The sequence below is a fragment of the Gossypium hirsutum genome, chromosome D02 (genome assembly GCF_007990345.1).
Source record: "Gossypium hirsutum isolate 1008001.06 chromosome D02, Gossypium_hirsutum_v2.1, whole genome shotgun sequence".
In the NCBI taxonomy this organism is placed as follows: Eukaryota; Viridiplantae; Streptophyta; class Magnoliopsida; order Malvales; family Malvaceae; genus Gossypium; species Gossypium hirsutum.
The window spans coordinates 50,107,494-50,130,069 of NC_053438.1; the positions used below are offsets into that span (position 1 = coordinate 50,107,494).

A 22,576-nucleotide genomic window follows, 5' to 3' on the forward strand; every position below is an offset into this window, starting at 1 on the left:
TTTTGTATGCATAAGATTATATAAAAGGAGGGTGAGAAAGCAAGAATTGATGGGCAAAAAAGACTCAATCCTATTATCAAAGAGGTAGTTCGGAAGAAAGTTATCAAACGGTTAGGTGTGGAAATTTATTTACCCAATCTCAGATAGTTCATGGGTAAGTTTGGTACAGTGTGTGCCAAAGAAGGGTGAAATCAAGATTGAAGACAATTAGCGTAACGAATTAATCCTGACAAGGACGATCACGGGTTGGAGAGTCTATATAGACTACAAAAATTTAACAAGGCAACCCGAAAAGATCATTTCCCACTGCCTTTCACGGACCAAATATTGGACCGACTGGAAGGTAAAGAATATTAATGTGTTTTATATGGATATTTGGGGTACAACCAAATAGTTGTAACCCCGGAAGATCAACACAAAACAACTTTTACTTGCCTATATGGTACGTTCACTTTTAGACGAATGTCTTTCGGTTTATGTAATGCACCTGCAACATTTTAACGATGCACAATGCCAATATTAACTAATATGGTTGAAAATTTTTTTGAGGTATTCATAGATGATTTTTCGATTTTTGGTGATTCGTATGATATTTGTTTAAGTAATTTGGCTAAGGTACTGAAGAGATGTGAGGAGACAAACCTTGCCCTTAATTGGGAGAAATATCATTTTATGGTTAAAGAAGGAATTGTCTTAGGACATAACATATCCAGAAGAGGGATTGAAGTCGACAAAGCAAAGGTAGATGTAATTGAAAAGTTGCCACCCCCAATCACTATTAAAAGAGTTAGAAGTTTCTTAGGGCATGTCAATTTTTACCGAAGGTTTATCAAGGATTTCTCTAATATTTCCAAGCCTTTGTGTACTTTATTAGAGAAACACACAACTTTTGAGTTTAACAAAGCATATTTGGAAGCCTTTGAAGAATTGAAAAATCGGTTAATTTCAACACCAATAATCACTACACTATATTGGAACTATCCTTTTGAGTTGATTTGTGATACTAGCGATTTTGCTGTGGGAGCTGTGATAGGGCAAAGTAAACACAAAGTATTTCATCTGATCTACTATGCAAGTAGAACTTTTAAATGAGCCCAGCTTAACTATATAGTAACTGAAAAAAGAACTTTTTGCTATAGTTTTTGCTTTTGACAAGTTTCGTTCATATCTTATAGGTAAAAAAGTCACAACATTCATGGATTATTCGGCTATTAAATACTTGCTCATAAAGAAAGATACTAAACAAGGTTGGTTCGATGGATACTCTTACTCCAACAATTTGACTTTAACATCCAAGATAGAAAAGGAGTTCAGATTCAAGTAGCGAACCATCTGTCGAGATTAGAGCAACATGAGGTAACTCATTCATTTATTCCTATTAATGAAAATTGCTTAAATGGACATATTTTTTAGGTAAGTCAAATCCATAAAACTCATTGGTTTTCCAATTTTGCAAATTATTTAGCATGATGAATGATGCCTCTTGGAATGACATACCATCAAAAGAAAAAATTCCTTCACGATAACAGGTATTACTTTTAGGAGGAGTCATTTTTGTTTAAGCAATGTGCAGATCATATAATCAAGAAATGTGTAGCTAGAAGCGAGATATGCGAGATCTTATACCACTGCCATTCATCTCCAAGTGAGGGACATTTTGGTGGTTCTTGCCCTGCATCAAAGATTTTTCAAGCTAGATTTTTTTGGCTTACAGTGTTTAAAGATGCATATGCATGTGTGAAGAATTATGATCGATGCTAGAGGATTGAAAACATAACAAGGAGGAACGAAATTCCTTTGACAAACATCCTAGAGGTAGAATTATTTGACGTTTGGGGTATTGATTTTTTAGGTATGTTTCCTTTTTCTTATGGTAACAAGTACATCTTAGTGGTTGTTGACTATGTATCCAAGTGGATAGAAGCCGAGGCATACCTAACAAATGCCGCTAAGGTAGTCATGTGAGTCCTACATAAGCATGTATTTACAGGGTCTGGAACTCCTATAGGTATAATAAGCGACAAATGATCTCACTTCGTAAATAAATGGTTTAAGTGGTTGCTCGACAAGTATGATGTGAAACACAAAATAGCTATTGCCTATCATCCATAGATGAATGGGCAAGTTGAGCTTGCAAACGGTAAGATCAAAGGAATTCTTGAGAAGGTGGTTTGATCTAACAGAAAAGACTGGTCCTGGAGACTCAATGATGCTCTATAGGCCTATCAGACAGCTTTCGGAACACCGTTAGAAATAACACTTTATCGGTTAGTCTTTGGGAAAGAATGCCATTTGCCATTTAAATTGGAGAATAAAGCTTACTGGACCCTAAAACAACTAAATCTAAACTTAAAGCAAGCTAATGAAACAAGGATGTTACAACTCGATGAGTTGGAAAAATTGAGGCTATTTTCATACGAGAATGTTAAAATGTACAAAGAAAAAACCAAGAGATGGCATGAAAAAAGTATACAACCTTGGGAATTCAAAAAAGCTCAAAGGGTCTTGTTTTTCAATTCAAGATTAAGGTTATTCCCTGGAAAACTCAAACCTCAATAGAGTGGACCATTCATCATTCATAAATTCTATCCTTATGGAGTGGTGGAACTACAGAATAAAAAGAAAGGTACATTTAAAGTTAATGGTTAACGTCTCAAATACTATTGGATTGTAAAGTTGAGCGAATAAATACCTCCTTCAATTTAATAGACCCTTGACTTTTATTTAATTTAAATAAAAGGCAAGATTAGAAAAACTTTTCTTGAATTATTACATTAAATTAATTCTGTCTAAGGAGATTGGAACTTAAGAGGGACCATTTGTGACCCCTCCAACCTTTCCTTGGAATTTAATTTAATCTATTTTTCAAGAAATTTTCTAAGTAACCTAAAAGGAACTCTTATTTTAAGTTTATTTTTAATTTTATGTTGAATAAAAGGGTCAAGTTGGCCCAATATGTAATCAATTTACTTTTGTTTAGTTTTATTTCAGTACAAGTGATAAAATTTTACAGTCTGGGCTCAAGGCCCAAAACAATGACGAAGAGAAAATTGCCCATTTTTTGTTTCCCCTAAGTTTTCCCTAAACCCTAGTTCTGTTGCCACTTTTTTTCCTTCCTTGTCACCCAAGTTCTTTCCATAATAATATTTTTGCTACCAAATTACCCTAATCCACTACTATAAAAACCCTTTACCACCATCATATTTCCCACATCACCGAAGTAATTAGCCTTAACCTTTAACCTTATATTTTTCTTCTTTTAGTCGCCGACCTCAAAAGCCTAAACTTTCTCCACAAATTCTCTCTTTGTTGTCGTACTTCTCCTTTGCCACAGCATATCTTTCCCACATTGTCGTAATCTCTTCTTCGTCGTAGCAACCAGCCCCATAGTTGCACTTTGCCACAGCATCTACACCCAGCATTTTCCTTTATCGCCGTAAATCTCTTGCCACAACTGCATCACTGTCACACCATCTTTTGTTATCACCCTCTAATTCCTTGCCAATTTTCCATGACTCGTAAAAGAACTCGATCTTCAAAAACTTCTATTAAAAACCCAATTGTGAATTAAGATGAGGAAGCAAGGGAGAGATTTGATTCAATATTCAAGAATCAACCTATGTTTCCACAAAAAGGCTTCAATTTAGAAAGCATTGATAAAATGATTGTGCTAGTATCAATTCAGAAAATAGTATATGCTTTAAAGTGGAATCAATTTTGTGATGCACGATCACTGCCTAAAGAGGAATTAGTACGAAAATTCTATGCCAATTTAACCACGTTATATGCCACTAAAGTTCTTATTCATAAAAAAAAGGTACCTCTTACATAAAAATCAATTAACGATTTGTTTAATATGCCTGATGTTGAAGAAGAATATTAATACTCTACCATGATGGCAAATACCAATTGGGATCTTCTTCAATAAGTTCTTGAAGTTGCTGTAAATCCAGGATCCCAATGGATAATAAGAAAATACGGCAGTCACTCTTGTCAAAGGGAGTACTTAAAACTAGTGGCTAAGGTGTGGTTCTACTTTGTACGATATAGCTTCATGCCTATCTCACATAGTTCCACCATCTCGATTGAATGAATGTTTTTTTTGTATGCAATTATGACAGAAAAGTCCATCAATGTGCGGAAATTATTCTCAAGGAAATCCAAGATTATGCAAGGAAAAAGGCAGGAAATATTTACTTTCTATCATTGATTACTTCACTTTGTTTGCGAACGCAAGTTCAATCGAAAGAAAACTTGAAAGGTCGATATGTTTAAGGAGACAAAACAAAACACGAACTTGAAGGGTTAGTATAGAATGTTGAACAGCTAAATCAGACCGAACTAGACAAACCAGAACCTGAAAAGTCGACAACCAATCCTAAACATGATGCTGACCCAACAAATGAACTAGAAAAAGTAGAGTTTGAAGGAGAACCGAACAGCCTTAAACCAGAAATGGAACTGAATGTTGCTGAACCTCATGAGACAACTGCTAATCCTGAGTTGACCAACAACAGGCTTATTGGAAATATGTAAAAATTAGAGATGACTCCATAAGGAATGTTGTTAAGAATTTCTATAATAATTTATCAAATTTCATTCCTGAGTTTCCAGATCATATCTTCGAGTCATGGGTGCAAGATACAAGGCAAGAAGAGTTCGGGAATTCAAACGAGAATGAGAAGGCGGAGGAACAAGACAAAAGGGGATGATACAAATTAATAAAAGGGGATTTCATTTAAGACATTTCTATATTTACTTTGGTAGTATTTTAATTTCACACAATAAAATAGAATAAATTGCAAGTTATGAAAAAATTAAGCTGATGCCTTTCCATTATTTTTGTTCTCTAGTAAAAAGCAAAGTAGTGTGGTAATGCGAATGTACATGTCTAGGATTGGATTTGTTCAGGAAATACTTAGTACTTAAGAAGTCTTCATGACTCACCTCTCTTCTTTATGACTCACCTCTCTTTCCTAGTATCCTACTTGGTGCACAGTTCACATTCACTACTTTATTATTTTACAATGAGAACATTGCTTCTTTTTAAAGGGGGTATGGGTCATCTTGCATGATTTTTAAAATTTTTAATTTTTACACATAAGTATGTTGAAATAATTTAATACTTAGAGAAAAATTTTATTAAAAAGTTGGCTCAAATGAAAGTATAATTTTTTATTCTATTTAAGTTTTTTAAAAGTATGTTAGTTTAATCATGCTATGATTTTGTTTTCTAAGTTATGAAATTTTAGCCATAAAATTTACTTTTCTTAGAATTAGGCATGCATGAAGGTTTAAGTCTTCAGAATTATCTTATAACTTTCTTGAGGCGAAATCCTAGGAGACAGAAGAATCTAAAAATGATATAGACACACTTTGTTTGGATCGTTTGAGCCTTTCAAGCTTACCATATTTAAAATTAACCCTTGAAACCTTATTTTGAGTTGTATGGCCTACTTTATTTGATTCACCTACATCATAAGTCATATTTCCTTCTTTTTATAAATTTTACCTTAACTTTGCACCAATTTTAACTTTACTTGCTTTGGTGAAAAGAAATCTTGAGAGAGAAGTCAGAATAAGATATCATGAAAATAATAAAAAAAAGAGCTATGATCCAATACCGAGAAGTATCATTGAGCATGAGTTCAAAATTAAGTTTAGGGGTGTTAACCCAATGAGTAAGGCAGATTGTGCTATAAAATATCCAAGGCAAGTTTAAGGTTATTTAGCCAAACAACCACTTCTTTTTATCCCTACCTTCAGCCTAACCCCATTACAACCCTGCGAAAGACCTATTGATTTTAATAATTATGCTGACTACATTAGTGGAGAGAAATTACTCGGTTCAACATATGAAGACCATTATTAAACCTTAGGATTTTTTTGATTGATTAAAATAAGTAAGAATAATTGAATCATAAGATTTACATACGGCTCGGAAAAGCATGCGAATTATGATTATTGTTAACATCTTATTTTACTTCATATAAAATTTTGGAATTATATTTACATGTGAGAAACTTATTAGCAAGAAGGGTTTGTAGGCATAAATTTGTTAATGCATGATTATGTGAAGAATTAATTACCCTGTTGAAATTTTTGACTTGCTTGAAACATTACTCAGGACAAGCAATGGATTAAGTTTGGGGTGTGATTACTCTAAATTGTATAGATTTTAGAGCACCTTTGTACTTAGAATTCATGCAAATCTCAAGTATTTTGATAGCTAATTATGTGTTTTTAGTATATATTGTGAATTTTGTCACAATTAAAGTAATATTATAATTTTTGAGTAATTAGGTACTGATTTCACATAATTATACTTTATGTTGCTGCATTTTGAAATTTTCATAATTTGTGCTACAATTGTTGCAACTTGGTACATTGACTTGTTCCATGTTCGATACCAGTATGGGTGACACATGCACATGAGTTAAATAGCAATCAGCATGGGACGATAAAGCTAAGGCAATGGGCTAAAAGAATTTTATTTAGCCTAGCTTGGAAGTGGGTTGTTGAAAAGAACAAGTATGCCTTTCACATTTGAGCCCAAACAATCCATTAAGGGGGAAAAAAACCCAAATTTGGCAATGACTTGGTAGAGTAGCCTAACAAAATTTGGAAAAATTAGATTAAGGGCCCTTATATATGTGAAAAAATCACAAATCAGCCCCAATAAAACCTCATAGTTGCTGTCCAACCCATGCCTTAAATCAAGCTTGAATCATTAAAAAATCAACCCCTTTCAATGAAATATGGTCGTCCATGCATGAGAGATTTGCAAGGGATGCTCATGATATTTTTAGAAAACTCTCAAGCCATCCCTCATGTATAAATACAACCTCTCAATCACCTATCACTTATCATTCATTCATTCATTCAACACATTCTCTTCATTCTCCTTTCTCTTCTACGCCTAAAGTCGTCTATTTCCCTTCATTTTTCCCATCCTCTCTTTAAAGTTCCCCTAGTAAGCAGTTCTTGGAAGAAAAGCTCTCTTATCCAACCACATGGAAGAGCATTTTGCATCAGAGAACGAAAAAAATCAAAGGAAGCCACCTTAGATAGTTCTCGGGAAATCATCGAATTCATCTAAGAGTTTCTTCTTTCTTTCTCTTTAAATTGTTCTTAGTTTATAAACATGTTTGCAAATTATTTGATTTCTTTTCATTAATAATAATGACTTAAATTGTTTCAGCTAGAATGGATGCAATGTCTTGATTCGGTTCGTTCAATTCATGTTTAAATTGTTCTATGCCTCAATTGTTTATGCTTCCAATTAAAATCATTCATGTTGTTCATGCATTAAGATATGTTTGACTGCATCAGAATTAATCGCTTAATCCGAGCCAGATGGTGATTAATGGGCGTAATAACTGGAAGATGCATACTTAATTTATATCCGAACAAGAATAAATTAAAGGTTCGTAATAATTCCAAAAGAACACTATTACTTTACATAACTTTAGATTTATGTGATTAAATTATTTCAAACTTGACTCATCCCTATTACTTTGCATAAATTCTAAAGAATCCTTAGTTAAATGTTGACATAGAAATATGCATGTTTTTCTAAGTGATAAATCTAAGATCTTGAAAGAGCTTATGAATTTAGATTCAAAGTTCATAACTGATCGAGTTGCCATAGAATTTTTTTCGGAACATTCTTAATCATGATAAAGAATGAATTAATCAAGAGTTGTAATTATTTTAGTTTATCCATGTCATTGTTGTTATATCTTGTAAATTGCTGCTAAACATTCATTGTATTTTCTTTTATCTCATTTTCATATTAGTTGTTAATTAAATTAGAACATCCATCACCTTCAAATATTTTATTTCCTTAAGAAACATGTAAAATATTAATTTTACAATTGTTGATTGATAGATACAGTCCCATGGAGACGATATTCTTTTTACTCATTTATTACTTGATAACGACTATGTATACTTGCACATTCCATCGCGAACTAGCCATCTTTCCCCAGACTGAAGTTTGTCGCTTCACTAAACGTCATACGCTGCTTGTACGCATCAGATTGCGCATCCTTTAACCATTCTTCTAAAATCTAAGAAAGAAAGGTAGGTCGAACAGTCAATTCTGCAAAGAGTAACCCATCATTTTCCAAACAAACATTAACTCAAAGAAATGCCAAAATTACCACAATTTTCTTGCTTAGAGCATCTACTACCACGTTAGCCTTTCCAGGATGGTATTCAATTGCCTGATCATAATCTTTTAGAAGCTCTATCCAACGTCATTGGTGCAGATTTAAATCCTTCTGCATCATCAAATACCTTAAGCTCTTATGGTCTAAAAACATACGACACTTCTCCCCATAAAGGTAGTGTCTCCATATCTTTAGTGTCAGTACTACTGCTGCAAGATCTAAGTCATGATTTGAATAATTCTTTTCATTCAGCTTGAGTTGGCGAGATGCATATGTCACAACATTTCCTCTTTGCATAAGCACACATTCTAGCTCATTAAAGGATGCGTTAGTGTACACAATATACTCCACGCCAGATTCTAGTTGGGTTAATATTGGAGCCTCAATTAGAACAACTTTCAACTTATCAAAACTCTTTTGACACACATCTGTCCATTCGAACATTTCCTTCTTCTTTAACAAATGCATGAGTGGTGTTGCCAACATGGCGAACCCCTTTACGAACCTCCTATAGTAAATCACCAAACCTAAGAAGGTACGTACCTCACGAGCATTTTTTGGTAGATTCCAATCAAGCACGAATTTAACTTTATTAGGTTCTACCTTAATACCTTCAGCAAAAATAACATGACAAAGAAAATGAACTCTCTGCCAACATTCGCATTTGTTACATTTGGTGTACAACTTGTTCTCGCGCAAAGTTCTTAACACAATCCTTAGATGTTTCTCATGATCAACCACACTTTTAGAGTATACTAAAATGGAATCGATAAAGGCTACTATAAACTAATCCAAGTAAGGCTGAAAAACCTTGTTCATCAAATCCATAAATATCGTTAGCGCATTTCTTAATCCAAATGGCATCATCAAAACTCATAATGTCCATAATGTGAGGAAAATGCAATTTTTGGAACACCATCACCTCTGGTCTTCACCTGATAATAACCAGAACACAAATAAATTATAGAAAAGATTATAACTCCACTTAACTGGTCAAGAAATCTTCTATTCGAGGTAGTGGATACTTATTCTTCACAATCACTTTATTTAGTTGACGATAATCAATGCACAGGCGGAGAGCCTCGTCTTTCTTCTTTACAAATAAGATTGGCGCACCCTAAGGTGAAACATTTGGTCGAATAAATCTCTTGTCCAACAAATCTTTTAGTTGTGTCTTTAATTCCTTTAATTCCAATAACGTCATTCTATAAAAGACATAGGATATGGGTGCAGCATCAGGCTCTAAATAAAAAATTCTACTTCTTTATTTGGCGGCATACCTGGAAATTCTCCCGAAAACATATCAAAAAAACTCTAACAATCAGAACTTGGCTAATATCGATTCTTGACTTAGATAAATCCATAATATACGCCAAGTAGGCGTCTACACCCTTAACCATTAACTTTCTAGTGAATACTGTGGAAATTATTCTACTTGCCAAAATGGTTTGAACGCTATGAAACAACACTTCTTTGCCTTTTTTAGTTAAACAGACGTACACCTCTAGCTCGGTAGTCAACTACTGCACTATGTCTGGTCAACCAATCTATTCCGAGAATAGCATCAAACTCATGAAAGGTTAATAACAACAAGTCCACCAAAAAGGTGTGCTCGCCAAAAACCAACGAACATTTTTTAATCACTCTATTAACCATCATACTTTGACCAAGAGGGCTGGCCACTAATACATTTGTCTTAGAATAAACAACTTCAATACTCATACCTTCTATGAATTTAGTGCAGATGTATGAATGGGTTGACCCTGGATCTATTAATGTATGAATGTTGTTTCCAAAAAAATAAAATTTACCTATTATAACCTCTGGCAAGTCAACATCTTCTTTGGCCTTCATCATATATGCTTTGGCGGACACTCCAAAGCTAGGCCTTGTATAGTTATATTTCAAAACCCCCTAAGCTGATCCTGATTTTGTTGTCAATCTCGATCTTTCTTCTTGTTGAATATTTTAGGGCGCACATATAGATTGTTCTAAACTTACTTCAACCTTGGAAGGATAATTTCTAAGCTGATGGTCTAGAGACCCACATTCAAAACAAGCTATGGTATATTTCCAACATTCTCCTCTGTGATTTCTCCCATAGTGCTCCCAGACATAATTCCTCATCATCTTGGACCAGCCTGTACTCACCATCGAGGTAGCTTGTCGACCACCTCTATCACATCTAAAACTCACGGGCTACAAATCCCTCCTTGATGCCGAGAAGTTTCTACCTTTCGGGTTCTTAAAATTAGAATAAGGTAATGAACTAGAAAGTCAATGTTTCAATCTTTTCTTGTCATGCGCTTCATTCTTTTCTTGAACTATCATCTTCATTTTATGGGCCTTAGTCGTCATGACTGCTAAACTTTGACATTCCAATGCCACCACTAGGGAGTAAATTTCATCCCTTCAACTCCATTTGAACTTCACACATAAGGCTTTTCAGTCTGAAACATATCATTTACATAGCGACTAAGTCTAACAAACTCTCATTCATATTCCATCACTGACAAGGCAAAAAAGTCATGTTTTGCAATTTTATTTCAAGGTTCTCGGGTTGTAGTGTTTGAAGTTGAAAATGGTAGGGTAGAAAACACTCCCTGCAGAGGGTGTTTTCAGCAAGGAAAAAAAATCATGTTAAGCATGTTCTACAATTTTATCTTAGGAATCCCAGATAAAATTGAAAACTTGATTTTTTTTCTCCCCGCCCCCTTGCTTATATAAATGGGAGTTTTGATCCCCCTACTCTATCATCTCTCTTGCTCGTCGTCTCTTGTAAATTATTTTTTTCTTTTTCTTGCGTGTTAAAATTTCTGGGTTTAAAGATTTATTTCTCTTTTTCTTTGAGGGAGACATAGTCATAGTTTTAAGTTGTGTTTAGTTTCACGGTGATGCGTGAAACTCAATGACCTAATAGTTTCACCTACTGTGTGAGGATGGAGCCATCACTTGAGAAGCCAGAATCGTATTGCAACTCAAGGTCCTAATTGACGTTGATTAAACGGTCATGAGTTGAAGTGTATCTAAAGCTTCAAGTTTACAAAAGTTATGCTAACAAGGGATGGAATATAGTTGAAGTTCTAATTGACAGTGGTTATGCGAGCACGACAATGAGTTTCACCCCATCAAAGTAGGATGCTTTACAAAACCCATATAGAAGTCTAAGATTCTAGTCATAACGAAAAGTATAAGAGCCTTTCAGTATACTCAACTTACTCGTTTTCTCCACCAAAGGCGGTGAGCTCTTTACTATAACCTGTGATAGAGTTGGTGGTAATAAGGTTTCCAACGGAGAGGAGTTGTTGTGCGGTGTAGAAAAGATGAAACACGAATCAGGCTAACAATGGCTGCTTAGTGAAACGCGAATCGAGTGGTTGTCGGTGCCGACCCAATTTGCGTTTCACCAAGCAGCTGCTATCAACCTGATTCACGTTTCATCTTTTCTACACCGCATAACAACTCTTCCCCGTTGGAAACCTTGTTACCACCAACTCTGTCACAGGTTATAGTAAAGAGCTCATCGCCTTTGGTGGAGAAAATGAGTAAGTTGAGTATACTGAAAGGCTCTTATACTTTTCGCTATGACTTAAATACTAAAAGCTTCAACATGAGTATTATTCTAGTAATTCGTTGACTAAACTTCAATAACTTGATTCATTTATAATTTATTTGTTAAAATAATTATATATAATTATCAAAAGATAAACAAATTATTAGTTGAAAATGTAAGGAGAATTGAGACAAGCCAAAAATGGTTAAAAACAAATGATTAACAAAATTGAATCCACAACATCAAATCACTTATAGGGCTATTTTACCCATCTAACCCAAAAAAAATTGAATATTTATAAAAATAACCCTAGTTCAAAAACATTCACCAAAATAACCTGAAATGAACAGTAAATTTGGGTTTTTGGAACCCAATGGCCTATATCACCTTATGTTTTGACCCCATCATTACCTGATGATTGTGTCATTCTTTAAAAAAATAATTTTTTTTGAGTTTGGGAACCCAATGGCCGACACTAGGGTAATTTTTTTTAAAATTGTATCATACTGATATACAAATATACCAATATTTGAAAAAAAAATTGGTTCTGGCCATGTAATGGCCGGCACCAGAGCTATTTAAAAAAAATTTGGTGCTGGCCAGTAGATGGCTAGCACCAGGTACATATTTTGGCTCCTAAGACTCTTTTTTTTACTTTGGGACATTGATGGTCGGCACCAGTGTCAATTAAAAAAATTTTTTGTGCTGGCCATCATTTTTCAGGTCTCAAGGCAAGTAGTGACCGGGCTTGGAAAAGTGCTCAATTCGTAGGGTACTTGCGAGCGGTTACTTAGAAGAGTGCCCCCCAACAATGAGAAAGGACGATTAACCTATATTAAATTTACTTGGTTAAGAGAAAACTTCCAACATCTTCCGAGCAGTCCAACGCAAATGGACATTATCTACGCTGCAAGAGCATTCATTCCGCAACTTATAGGTGTGATACTGTTGTCGGACGTTAATCAAAATAAAGTCCACATCATGTATTTCCCCTTATTAAAGGATCTCGAGCTTGCTGGAAGATTTAGTTGGGGCTCTACAGTATTGGCATGTTTATACCGCAAGCTTTGTCGAGTGACAAAGCCATTAACGAAAACAATAGGCAGTTGATGCCTTCTACTGCAGTTTTGGACGTTATACCGAATGCCATTGTTGGCATCAGTGAGCCACCAACCATATGTGTGGCCATTCGTGAATAGGTAAATATATAGTTCAATTTTTCCATTTGTTTTTTAATTGTATAATATAGTATACTCATTTTTGCATGGAAAAAATAATCTAATAATTTATTCATTTTTTAAATGGGCAATTGTACCGGGAATTGGGTAATCGTTCACCGTACCTATGTACTGTATGATGATAGAGACCCATTCCGGGGATGGCGTAAAATATGCTTTTGAATCTTTCTTTTTTAAATACAATAATTGCACACAAAAAAATTAACTAATAACGTGTTGTCTATATTATGCAGTTTTTATGGATGTCATATGTCGAGGAAGGGATCGCAGCGCTCATACCATCATAAGTTATCGAGCAGCAACAACTGTTCACGTAAAATGTTCCGTTGATTTATTTTCATATGGTGGAGTGGCACGATGGAGGTCGGGTATTGAGGTAGTTCGGTTGTGTACAACCTATCCCAAACCCTTCCATCGACATCAAAGAAGTCCATGGAATGGACAAAAAGGGTTCGGGTCGGGACGCTTTAAATTGGACGGAAAAACATGAACCATATATCTTTCTGTAGAATGATTGACATTCGAGGCACCCTCCCTTGTATGTCTTAGAAGGAGGGTTCTCTCCTATGCGCGAGTACACAGAATGGTATATAGCACACGGAAAGCCCTTTATATTCCAAAGTCGTTATATGCTGATCTCGGAAGACGCGCAACCAGAATCTTCCCGATGGTAACAGAGGAACGCACGACCGCACCATAACCTAGTTCTGCCATTCAAGAACACCAAAATTGATTCTGCCTAGAACCCCAAACCTGAGCCCCAATATGAAGCATTCAGCTCATCATCATACCACCAGGAGCCCGAGCCCCAATTTCCTCCATCGTTCAAGGATATTTTTGTGACAACCCCGAGCCTTAACATTCGACACGGTATGGATCGTCCTCATACCACCCGAGCTCGATCGAGAAGCACGTACACTTACTACTGAGGATATTTTCCCATTGACACCTCCGGTCACGCAATACCCCTTAACTCCCTATTATGGTGTATATGATTATACTACTTTTCTAAGTACACCAGACACTATCAAACACTTCAGCAAGGTGCACGGCATCGCCGACAGAGGTAACCGAACCGTTACACATTAGCGCTGGGGACGTCGCCAAGATCACGAAAATTTTGATTTTTATCTATAAATATTTACTTTATTTTGTAATTATTTTGTTTTTAATATTAATTTAATTTCTCTAAAATAATTATTTGTTTGAATAAATTACTTCAAAATATTTAATAAAAAATATATAATTCGAATAAGTAATAGTACACAACAAATGAAATTTACAGATACAATAAAATACAAACATTCTAGAATATTAATACACAAAAATATAAAATTCAAACAAAAATAATACACACTAAATTAAATTTAGACACCCAACAAACTACAAACAGATGGGTAAAATTAATACATGAAAATTTTAAATTCTAACTATATATAATATGGGCTAAATTAAATTTAAACACCCAACAAACTAAAAACAGATGGATAAAATTAGTGCACGAAATTTTTAAATTCAAACTATATATAACACAGACTAAATTAAATTTAAACACCCAACAAACTACAAACAGATGGGTAAAATTAATACACGAAAATTTTAAATTCAAACTACATATAATACGGGCTAAATTAAATTTGGAGATACAAAAAAATACAAACATTCTAAGAAATTAATACACGAAAATATAAAAATGAAACCTTAAATCCTAAACAACTACATTAAATTTACATATATAAAAAAAATATAAACATTTTAAAGAAATAATACAATTATTTTGAATAGTAGTTTCATCACAATTAGTCGTCTTCTACTTGAATCAGGTCTACGTTGCATCAATACCCCACTTATAAGTTGATATATTTATATATCAGTATGATACGATTTAAAAAAAACATCCTGGTGCCGGCCATTGGGTTTCCAAACTCAAAAAATTTATTTTTTTAAAGCCTAACACAATCATCAGGTAATGATATGGCCAAAACACAAGGTGGTGCAGGCCATTGGGTTCCCGAAACCCAAATTTATTGTTCATTTCAGGTCATTTTAGTGAACATTTTTGAACTAGGATTATTTTTATAAATATTAAATTTTTTTGGGTTAGATGGATAAAAATATCCCATTTATAGACATTAGTAGTTGAAGGGGGAGAAAAAAAGACAGTGCTGAACTGAAAGAAATAAGGACACGACAGAAGAAGATATATGTTCTTACGACAAGATGTTTTTAATCTACCAAGAATAGATTCTTTGATTTTATAGAACACATCATGACAAGATTAATTAGACACTTAATACCTCCCAAAAAAAACACTGTTGAAAGTGGACTAAGATGATAAATTTTTTATCATTACAATATTAAAATAAATAAAAATATATATATAAGATTTAAACTTTAAACAAGAGTTTTCAATCATTGCTTTAAATAAATCTTCACTATTTATGATCATAATTAAGGTTAAAGAAAATAAAATAAAATTTAAGGAAACAGCATGGATTTTAAGATTACGAATAATATGATATAGATGACTAGGTATATATGGGAAATTCTTGGAAAGCAAAAAGGTCATCTAATTTAAGGTCAAAACAAACCTAATTGAATAGACAAATTATAATTAATTTAAAACGTTAATACCCAATAGAATATGTCAATAATCTTAAGGATAAAACAATGCAATATTAGCCTGCTTGTGCTAACTAGATGTATTAATGGGATAAAGCCAATATTAGTCTACTTGTGCCTAGAGCTGTCCATGGGCTGGGCGGCCCGGCCCGACAGTCTGCTCAAAATATGGGAGGGTTCGGGTAAAAATATAAGCCCAAAATATGGGCTTGGGCAAAAAATGAGGCCCGTTTAGAAAACGGGCCGGGCCTCGAGTAAAAAAATTTAGCCAGAGTCCGGCCCGAAAATATATTAAATATATATTTTTTATTTTTAAAATATAATAGTTAATTTTAGTTTTAATTTTAAGTTTTTAATTTTTAGTTTTATTTTTCACTTTCCCATGCCGGCAGTTTGTCTTCAAAATTCCAAAATCCCTATGTGCCTTCTAAAATCCCTAACCCCGTCTGTCTGTCTCCATCGATCCACCTTCAGTTCTCCAACAGAATCGTAATTAAGGTAAACCTGAAACTGTTTGTTTATTCTTTAAATGATACCTGAATGAAAGTAGTGTAGGATCTTATGATAATATCAGAGAACTGATCGGGTGTATAGATTCTGTTAATCGTAGTAGTTCTGAATATAATCACTGCTTCCTGCACTCAAAAGATGTTTTTCTCATTTTCTTCCTGCTTCCTGCATCCTAAAATTATATATAATCACTATTTCAACTAGATTCTTCTCAATTTCTTCAATGGAATCAAAACCCAAATCTTCAAAAATAAACAGCGAACGCGACAAAACAAGTAAGAACCTTGGATCAGGTAGCTTAATAACGAAAAGGGTGTCTGGATTTAACGAAATCCTTGAACTCTGCAATTGATTGTAGTTATGGAGTTTTGGTCAAGAGTCGAGACCGACCACCTTCCATCTCCATTTCAAATGGTCGGATCTGTAGCTAAAAGAGCTTAATTTTCGCCTGGTTTGGCTAAAGGGTACCTTTTGATTGCTGGGAAAAAGAACCCTTACCCTTCGCACAAATTTGTGGAAAACAAATGATAAAAACAGAGACAAAAGCTGAACACAGCTAAGAAAAAAAATATGCTTTATAGGATGAAGGGGGAGCGTGATGAAAGAGTGGGTTCTTTTTTGGTCAGCTTTAAAATAGGGGAGAGTTAAAATTATAAGCAAAGGAAGAGGGTATAAATATGGGGTTTGATGAGCTGTGGGTTGTGTACCGATGTGTAATTTTAAAAATGGGCCAGGCCCGGGCTCCATTTTTTTCCCGGGCCGGGCCTGGACAAAATCCCAAGCCCATATTTTGGGTCGGGCCGCCCGGGTCTAGAAAACGGGCTGATTTTTTTGGCCCGGCCCGAACCCCGCCCGGCCCGGCCCATGGATAGCTCTCTACATGTGCCAATTGTAAGCCAAGGAATCCAAGCAATCCAACGTCATGTGTTAAAAGTTGGATTGAATTGCATTTTGTTTCCTTCATTTAAAAATAAATAAATTAATCTCTATATCTCTAGACTAAAGAGTAAATTAGACCTGTCCATGGGCCAGACGGCCCGGCCCGACCCGATGGCCCGCCCAAAATATGGGATTGGGCAAAAATTTAGGCCTGTTTAAAAAATGGGCTGGGCCTCGGGCAAGATTTTTTAGCCCGGGCCCGGCCCGGCCCGGCCCAAAAAATATTAAATATATATATTTTTTATTTTTAAAATATAATAGTTTTTTATTTTAAGTTTATTTACTTTCATTTCCTTGACTAGTGTTACAAAATAATAATAATAAAATATCAAGTTTGTTTTACTAATCAAATGTTAGATTTTGTTACAACAATTAATACAATTAATAATTTGATAAATTTACTAATCAAATGTTAGATTTATTACAACAATTAATACAATTAATAATTTGATAAATTTACTAATCAAATGTTAGATTTTATTATAACAATTAATACAATTAACAATTAATAATTTGATAATTTTACTAACAATTAATTTTAATAACAATTAGTTTTAATTTTATTAAAAAAATATTTTTAATTTTAATTAAAAACGGGCCGGGCCGGGCCAAGCTCGGGCCCCATATTTTTTCTCCTGGCTGGGCCTGGGCAAAATCTCAGGCCCATATTTCGGGCCAGGCCCGGGCCTAGTAAACGGGCTGAAATTTTTGTGGGCCTGGCCCGGCCCATGAATAGGTCTAGAGTAAATTGATCATTCTATTAAAAATTATATATATTTCTACTATTAAAAACAGGCCCATGTAATTAGCATGAGGTATACGTGGCACATCATGTATCACTTTTAATTATTTCATTAACCACACCGATTTTTTAACAATGTAAATGAATGAAATTTTTAACAAAAATAACCAATTTACTTTTTGATTTAATGTATAAAGACTGATTTTTTTCTATTTTTGAGTGAAAGAATTAAAATACAATTTAATTTTTAATATAAATATCTTTATAATACTTTTACCGATACTTCATGCATGAACTTTGGGTTATTTGTTGAAGCTCATTTTATAAATAAACCCCCAAAATTATAGACTTGAAGATGTCCATTTGCATGGCTGATTTTGCAGGGACTAATGTGACACGGTGTCATTAATGAAATCAACATTTAATTTTAGTTGAGACTTTTTATCTTTGAAAAATAAAAAAGTTAAAAGAATTATTGTTATTATTTTTTTAAAATCCAAAAATGATTATTAGGTATGACAAAGGAAGAAAGAAAATGGAAAAAGTTTTGAGTCCCGGCAATAATGAATTTTCATGAATTTTCTTCATAAAATTGTCCAATAATTTGAAAGTAAAGAACCATGACTAATATCTGGGGAGAACCACAGTGAGGGCAACAGCAACTGCAAATAGGAAAAGCAACAATCCTATAAAGTTGACAATGAGAGCTTCTTGGGAGCGAATTAGGAATAACGAAAGGAACTTTTGAAGCAACCCCATCTCAGCTGTGCATATTGCTAAGAAGAAGATAAGTAAGCCACCAAAAGTGTGCCATGGCAGATAGGCTGCTCTTGAATATGATTCTGCACCTGGGAACACATACGAGAAGAATCCTAGCAAATACTGCAATACCAGATAGGGATGTTTTTGTTTTAAATTCCTAACTGAATTAGAAAGAAATTGATTAAAATTTTAGGTACCTGTAAACCAAATAAGCATATGGTAATCATGCCTAGCCAAGAATGTAAGGTAACCATGTCAGGCATGTTGGTCTCATTATGGAATTTGAAGATTACAACAATCCCAAAGATCCCACAACCAAGAGCAATGGTTTGCAATGTTAGGTGGACTGCCTTTTGCACTTGTATGTCTCTTCTACTTGGGGTTGACTTGTATGCCATGATTGCTGTTTTATATATATGTTCAGTCATAACAATAATGCACATCACTTTTCAATCAGATTTCCTTATTTCAATAAAATTCATTCAATGATACTCTAATATATAATCTGGAAATATATCGTACGGAGCATTAGACATTCAAGAAAATGAAAGAGTAGAGCAACATAGACATAATGTTTGAATTAATTATGTTAATATACATGAAAAGCCACTGACAATTACTACTTACCTTCTCCAGCCATTAATATGAATCCAATCACCATTAGAAGTGGATGAAGCTGCAAATGAGAGGGGGGGGGAGCTGAAAGAGATTAAAATGTAGGCATAGAAGCAAACTGATCCATGCAAGAACAATAGGTCCTCCACAGATCATATAGAAACAAAGATATGAAACAGTTTCTGAAGAAAGAGAAGGGATTCTCAACGCAAATGAACTCACATTGAAAATCTTGAACTTATTAGCAGATTCAAAAGCAAGGCCTTCCCGGAACTTGAGAAGCCAAACTAGCACAAGGGTTGTCACTGCTATAAACAACAAATGTCCAAATACTATAACAGGGGTTGCAGAAATTTGGTAGCTTCTGCTCTTAGGCGCCATTGCATCTGCAGAACCTAGATGGAGAACTCAGTAGTCAGTAGTGTTATATAAAATCATTTGAGCCATTAACAAAGAGAGCTTTTGGTTTGATTGGGGAAGATACTACCAAACCGTCCAGCCGGCTGATTCAATGGTGACAACTCCAATAACATGAACAATATTGGGGCTAATTAAAGTATGTATGAGACTTAATGGTTTCAATTACCAATCATGCAGAGAACTTAGTAAGGCTTGCATTCGATTGTTTGTTTGTGGTTTGGGGTTATTGCGGAGAATAGGCAGCGTTTGGAGCCATAAGAAAAGCCAAAGGTGTTCATATCATAAATTTTACTAATGATTTAGTTCGTCCATTTCTAAAACTCAACTTGTGCGATTAGCTAAACTCTTCAAATATTTCTTGCATTTTAAATTAAAATAAAATACATTAATTTAAGTTTGTAAATAATTCCATAATATCTAGTTTTTATGTAAAAGTAATAATAACTGTACTACTTAGTATTTACTTTTTGCTAATATATTTAAATAACTCTTTTATGTAATTTTAATGAGGGTGTAATATGATTATTTCTCATATATTGTAATTTTTATATATAATTATAATAATACCAGTTTTCATTACCTATCTTTCTTTTTATACAAGCTTTCTTTTACCTATAAATCCTCCCAAACCCTTAAATCTTAAGTGAGATCAAACTCACATTCTGCACGTTGTTGCAATGCTAATTGAGTTTTTTTTTTTATAGTTATAGTCATTTAAAATGACTAGTTATATTTATATAGAGTAATATATGTTATTTTATAATAATATATGTATAAAAGTTATTACGGGTCAAACATGTTTCATCTTCTTTTTTATAACCAAGAACTTGATCAACTTGTATTGATCCATATCACGACCTAAGCTTAAAACCTGAGTCTCGAACTCCCAGCAGCCCAGGAAGTTGTGATTGCCAAACTAGGCCTGGCTCTAGAAGATTGATGCTAAGCTCTTAGCCATTTTGGATCTATATTAGGACTAAAAAATGCCGTTAGTAATACTTGTTGCCAGCCAATAACCATTTTGACATAGGCCTCAAAGTGAACCCCAACCCACATAAAATGGGTCATTCTAAAGTTTCACTTAATATTCCTTCTCATTGCTCATTTGTCCGTAGCAAATCAAATCTGGGTTGTATCTTAAATTATCATATCTAAAACGGGGTCTGCAAAGTTACAATGCCTCGAAGAAGTTCCAGCCAATATGTTCAACGGATAATTAAGCACTGAAAACTAAAGCACAAAAGCATGGTTTTTTTTTTTCACTTGAATTTGAACCAGATTTGGAAATGGTTGGATTGAAACTTTTGACAAAGTTTCCTAGGTCTACAAAACACTTGTGCAATAATGTTTGCTAACCTCATTCATTGCATTGCAGCAAACCAAACCCTATACTCACCACTCCACCCTACCTAAGCTAGCAGCTGTACTAAATAACTCAGCGACGAAAATCCCACTATTCACAAAAAAAAAAAAGAAAAAGGCAAGTCATGATTCTATAACCATGTCATTTTGTATGCACTTGCCTCTAAATTCAGGACCAACCCCATTGCTTCATTATATGTATTACAATTTTACACTCTCTTCCTTCCTTGTTTATTTCCTTTCCCTTCAAAGATACGGTAATATGTCTTCAATTTTTCTATATCTTTGAGGTCACCATTCTTTAAATGTATTATACAATTTACAAAAAGAATTTTATTAGGGGAAATAAAAAAGTAAAGAAGGGTTGGGTATGATTGATGCAGGTCTCCCACTATTTCAAAGATTCAACTTATGAAGGCCATTGATTGTATAGTGCCATCATTACTTCATTTCCTCTTTTTTTTTAATTATGGGATTACCAAAGGAAATCATCACAGTATATAGTGGTTGTCAGGTAAGTAAAATAATTTCCCTTTTTTAAGCTTTCAGAGGCATAACTACTTGAAGAAGACAGTGTCTCCATCTTCTAATTTTGGCCCCTCTTATTATTATTATTAAATTATTCCCACATAAAATAAAATTAGAGTTGATTTAGATTGGGAGAGTGTGTTGTGTTGCTCTTGATTTTATGCTCAATTTTCTTTCATTTGTTTTCATGTTTTGATGCATAGAAACTCGTCTAAATTTGCCAATTTCCGATGCTTTTGTCCCAACTTGGACGGCAATAGAAAATATATTACTGCACCTTCCAGTTTATATTACTTTGGTAATTTGTAATCTATTGCCGAAAGTGGTTGGATGCACAAGTTTTTGTGAATTTTTTAATTAAGATATACCACCATTTTATTGTCAAAATAAATAATAATAAACATAAAATAAAGAATGGTGCCTGAACCATCATCATCACCACCAAGGAGGAATCATATTCTTGAGTTTGATTGTGAATTGGAACATAAACATAAAGTTTAAGAGAGAAAAGAAATTTTAATCAATGAATATGATTTAATTTTATTAAGAATCTCAATTTGTCATGTAGTAGACCAACCATTACCTGAGAGGTTGTGCTCAATAATAATGGTTTCATTCTTTTCTACCCATTACTATACATATTTTGAACAATGGCTGTGAGGCTAAGAAATCTTTTAAAAAGCAGGAATTTTTCCCATCATACCAAATAATTATGGATTTGTAAGTTGTAAGTGGGAAATAATTAAGTTTTTTTTTTTTTGTCAACCATCACAGTTCCTATTATATCTTCAAATCTCAATTATCATGTCCAACTCTATTTTGTCCATTGCTAACCTGGCTCTTCCATTTATTCCTTCATCTCCACGCATCCTTTTATTTCACCTAATGGGGAAAAACAACCAAAAAGAATATTGTGACCCCAATCGAATTTTTTGAAAAAGTTTTTGAAGTGTCATCTTTTAGGTAAATAATTTGGACTGTCAATAATAGAAGGTATTGTAGTTTTGGCCCTCACCCTCCGCAAAGAGTTGTGTATAGTTCACAGATGATGGAAAGTGATATCTAAAAGACTCAAAATATGTGTTAGTATTGGGCATGCGAATAATTATAG

The 22,576-nt window shown here is 34.0% G+C and overlaps 1 protein-coding gene across 1 annotated transcript; it reads right to left on the reverse strand.

Moving 5' to 3' along the window:
- Positions 1-18,190: 18,190 nt before the first annotated feature.
- On the reverse strand, positions 18,191-19,550 carry LOC107908291 (probable ascorbate-specific transmembrane electron transporter 1). The gene is made up of 4 exons (XM_016835509.2): positions 19,378-19,550; positions 19,168-19,216; positions 18,738-18,943; positions 18,191-18,660 (listed from the first exon to the last, which is right to left on the reverse strand). The coding sequence occupies exons 1-4, from the start codon at positions 19,534-19,536 to the stop codon at positions 18,403-18,405; spliced, it is 672 nt and encodes a 223-aa protein (XP_016690998.2). The 5' UTR covers positions 19,537-19,550; the 3' UTR covers positions 18,191-18,402.
- Between the last annotated feature and the right edge of the window lie 3,026 nt (positions 19,551-22,576).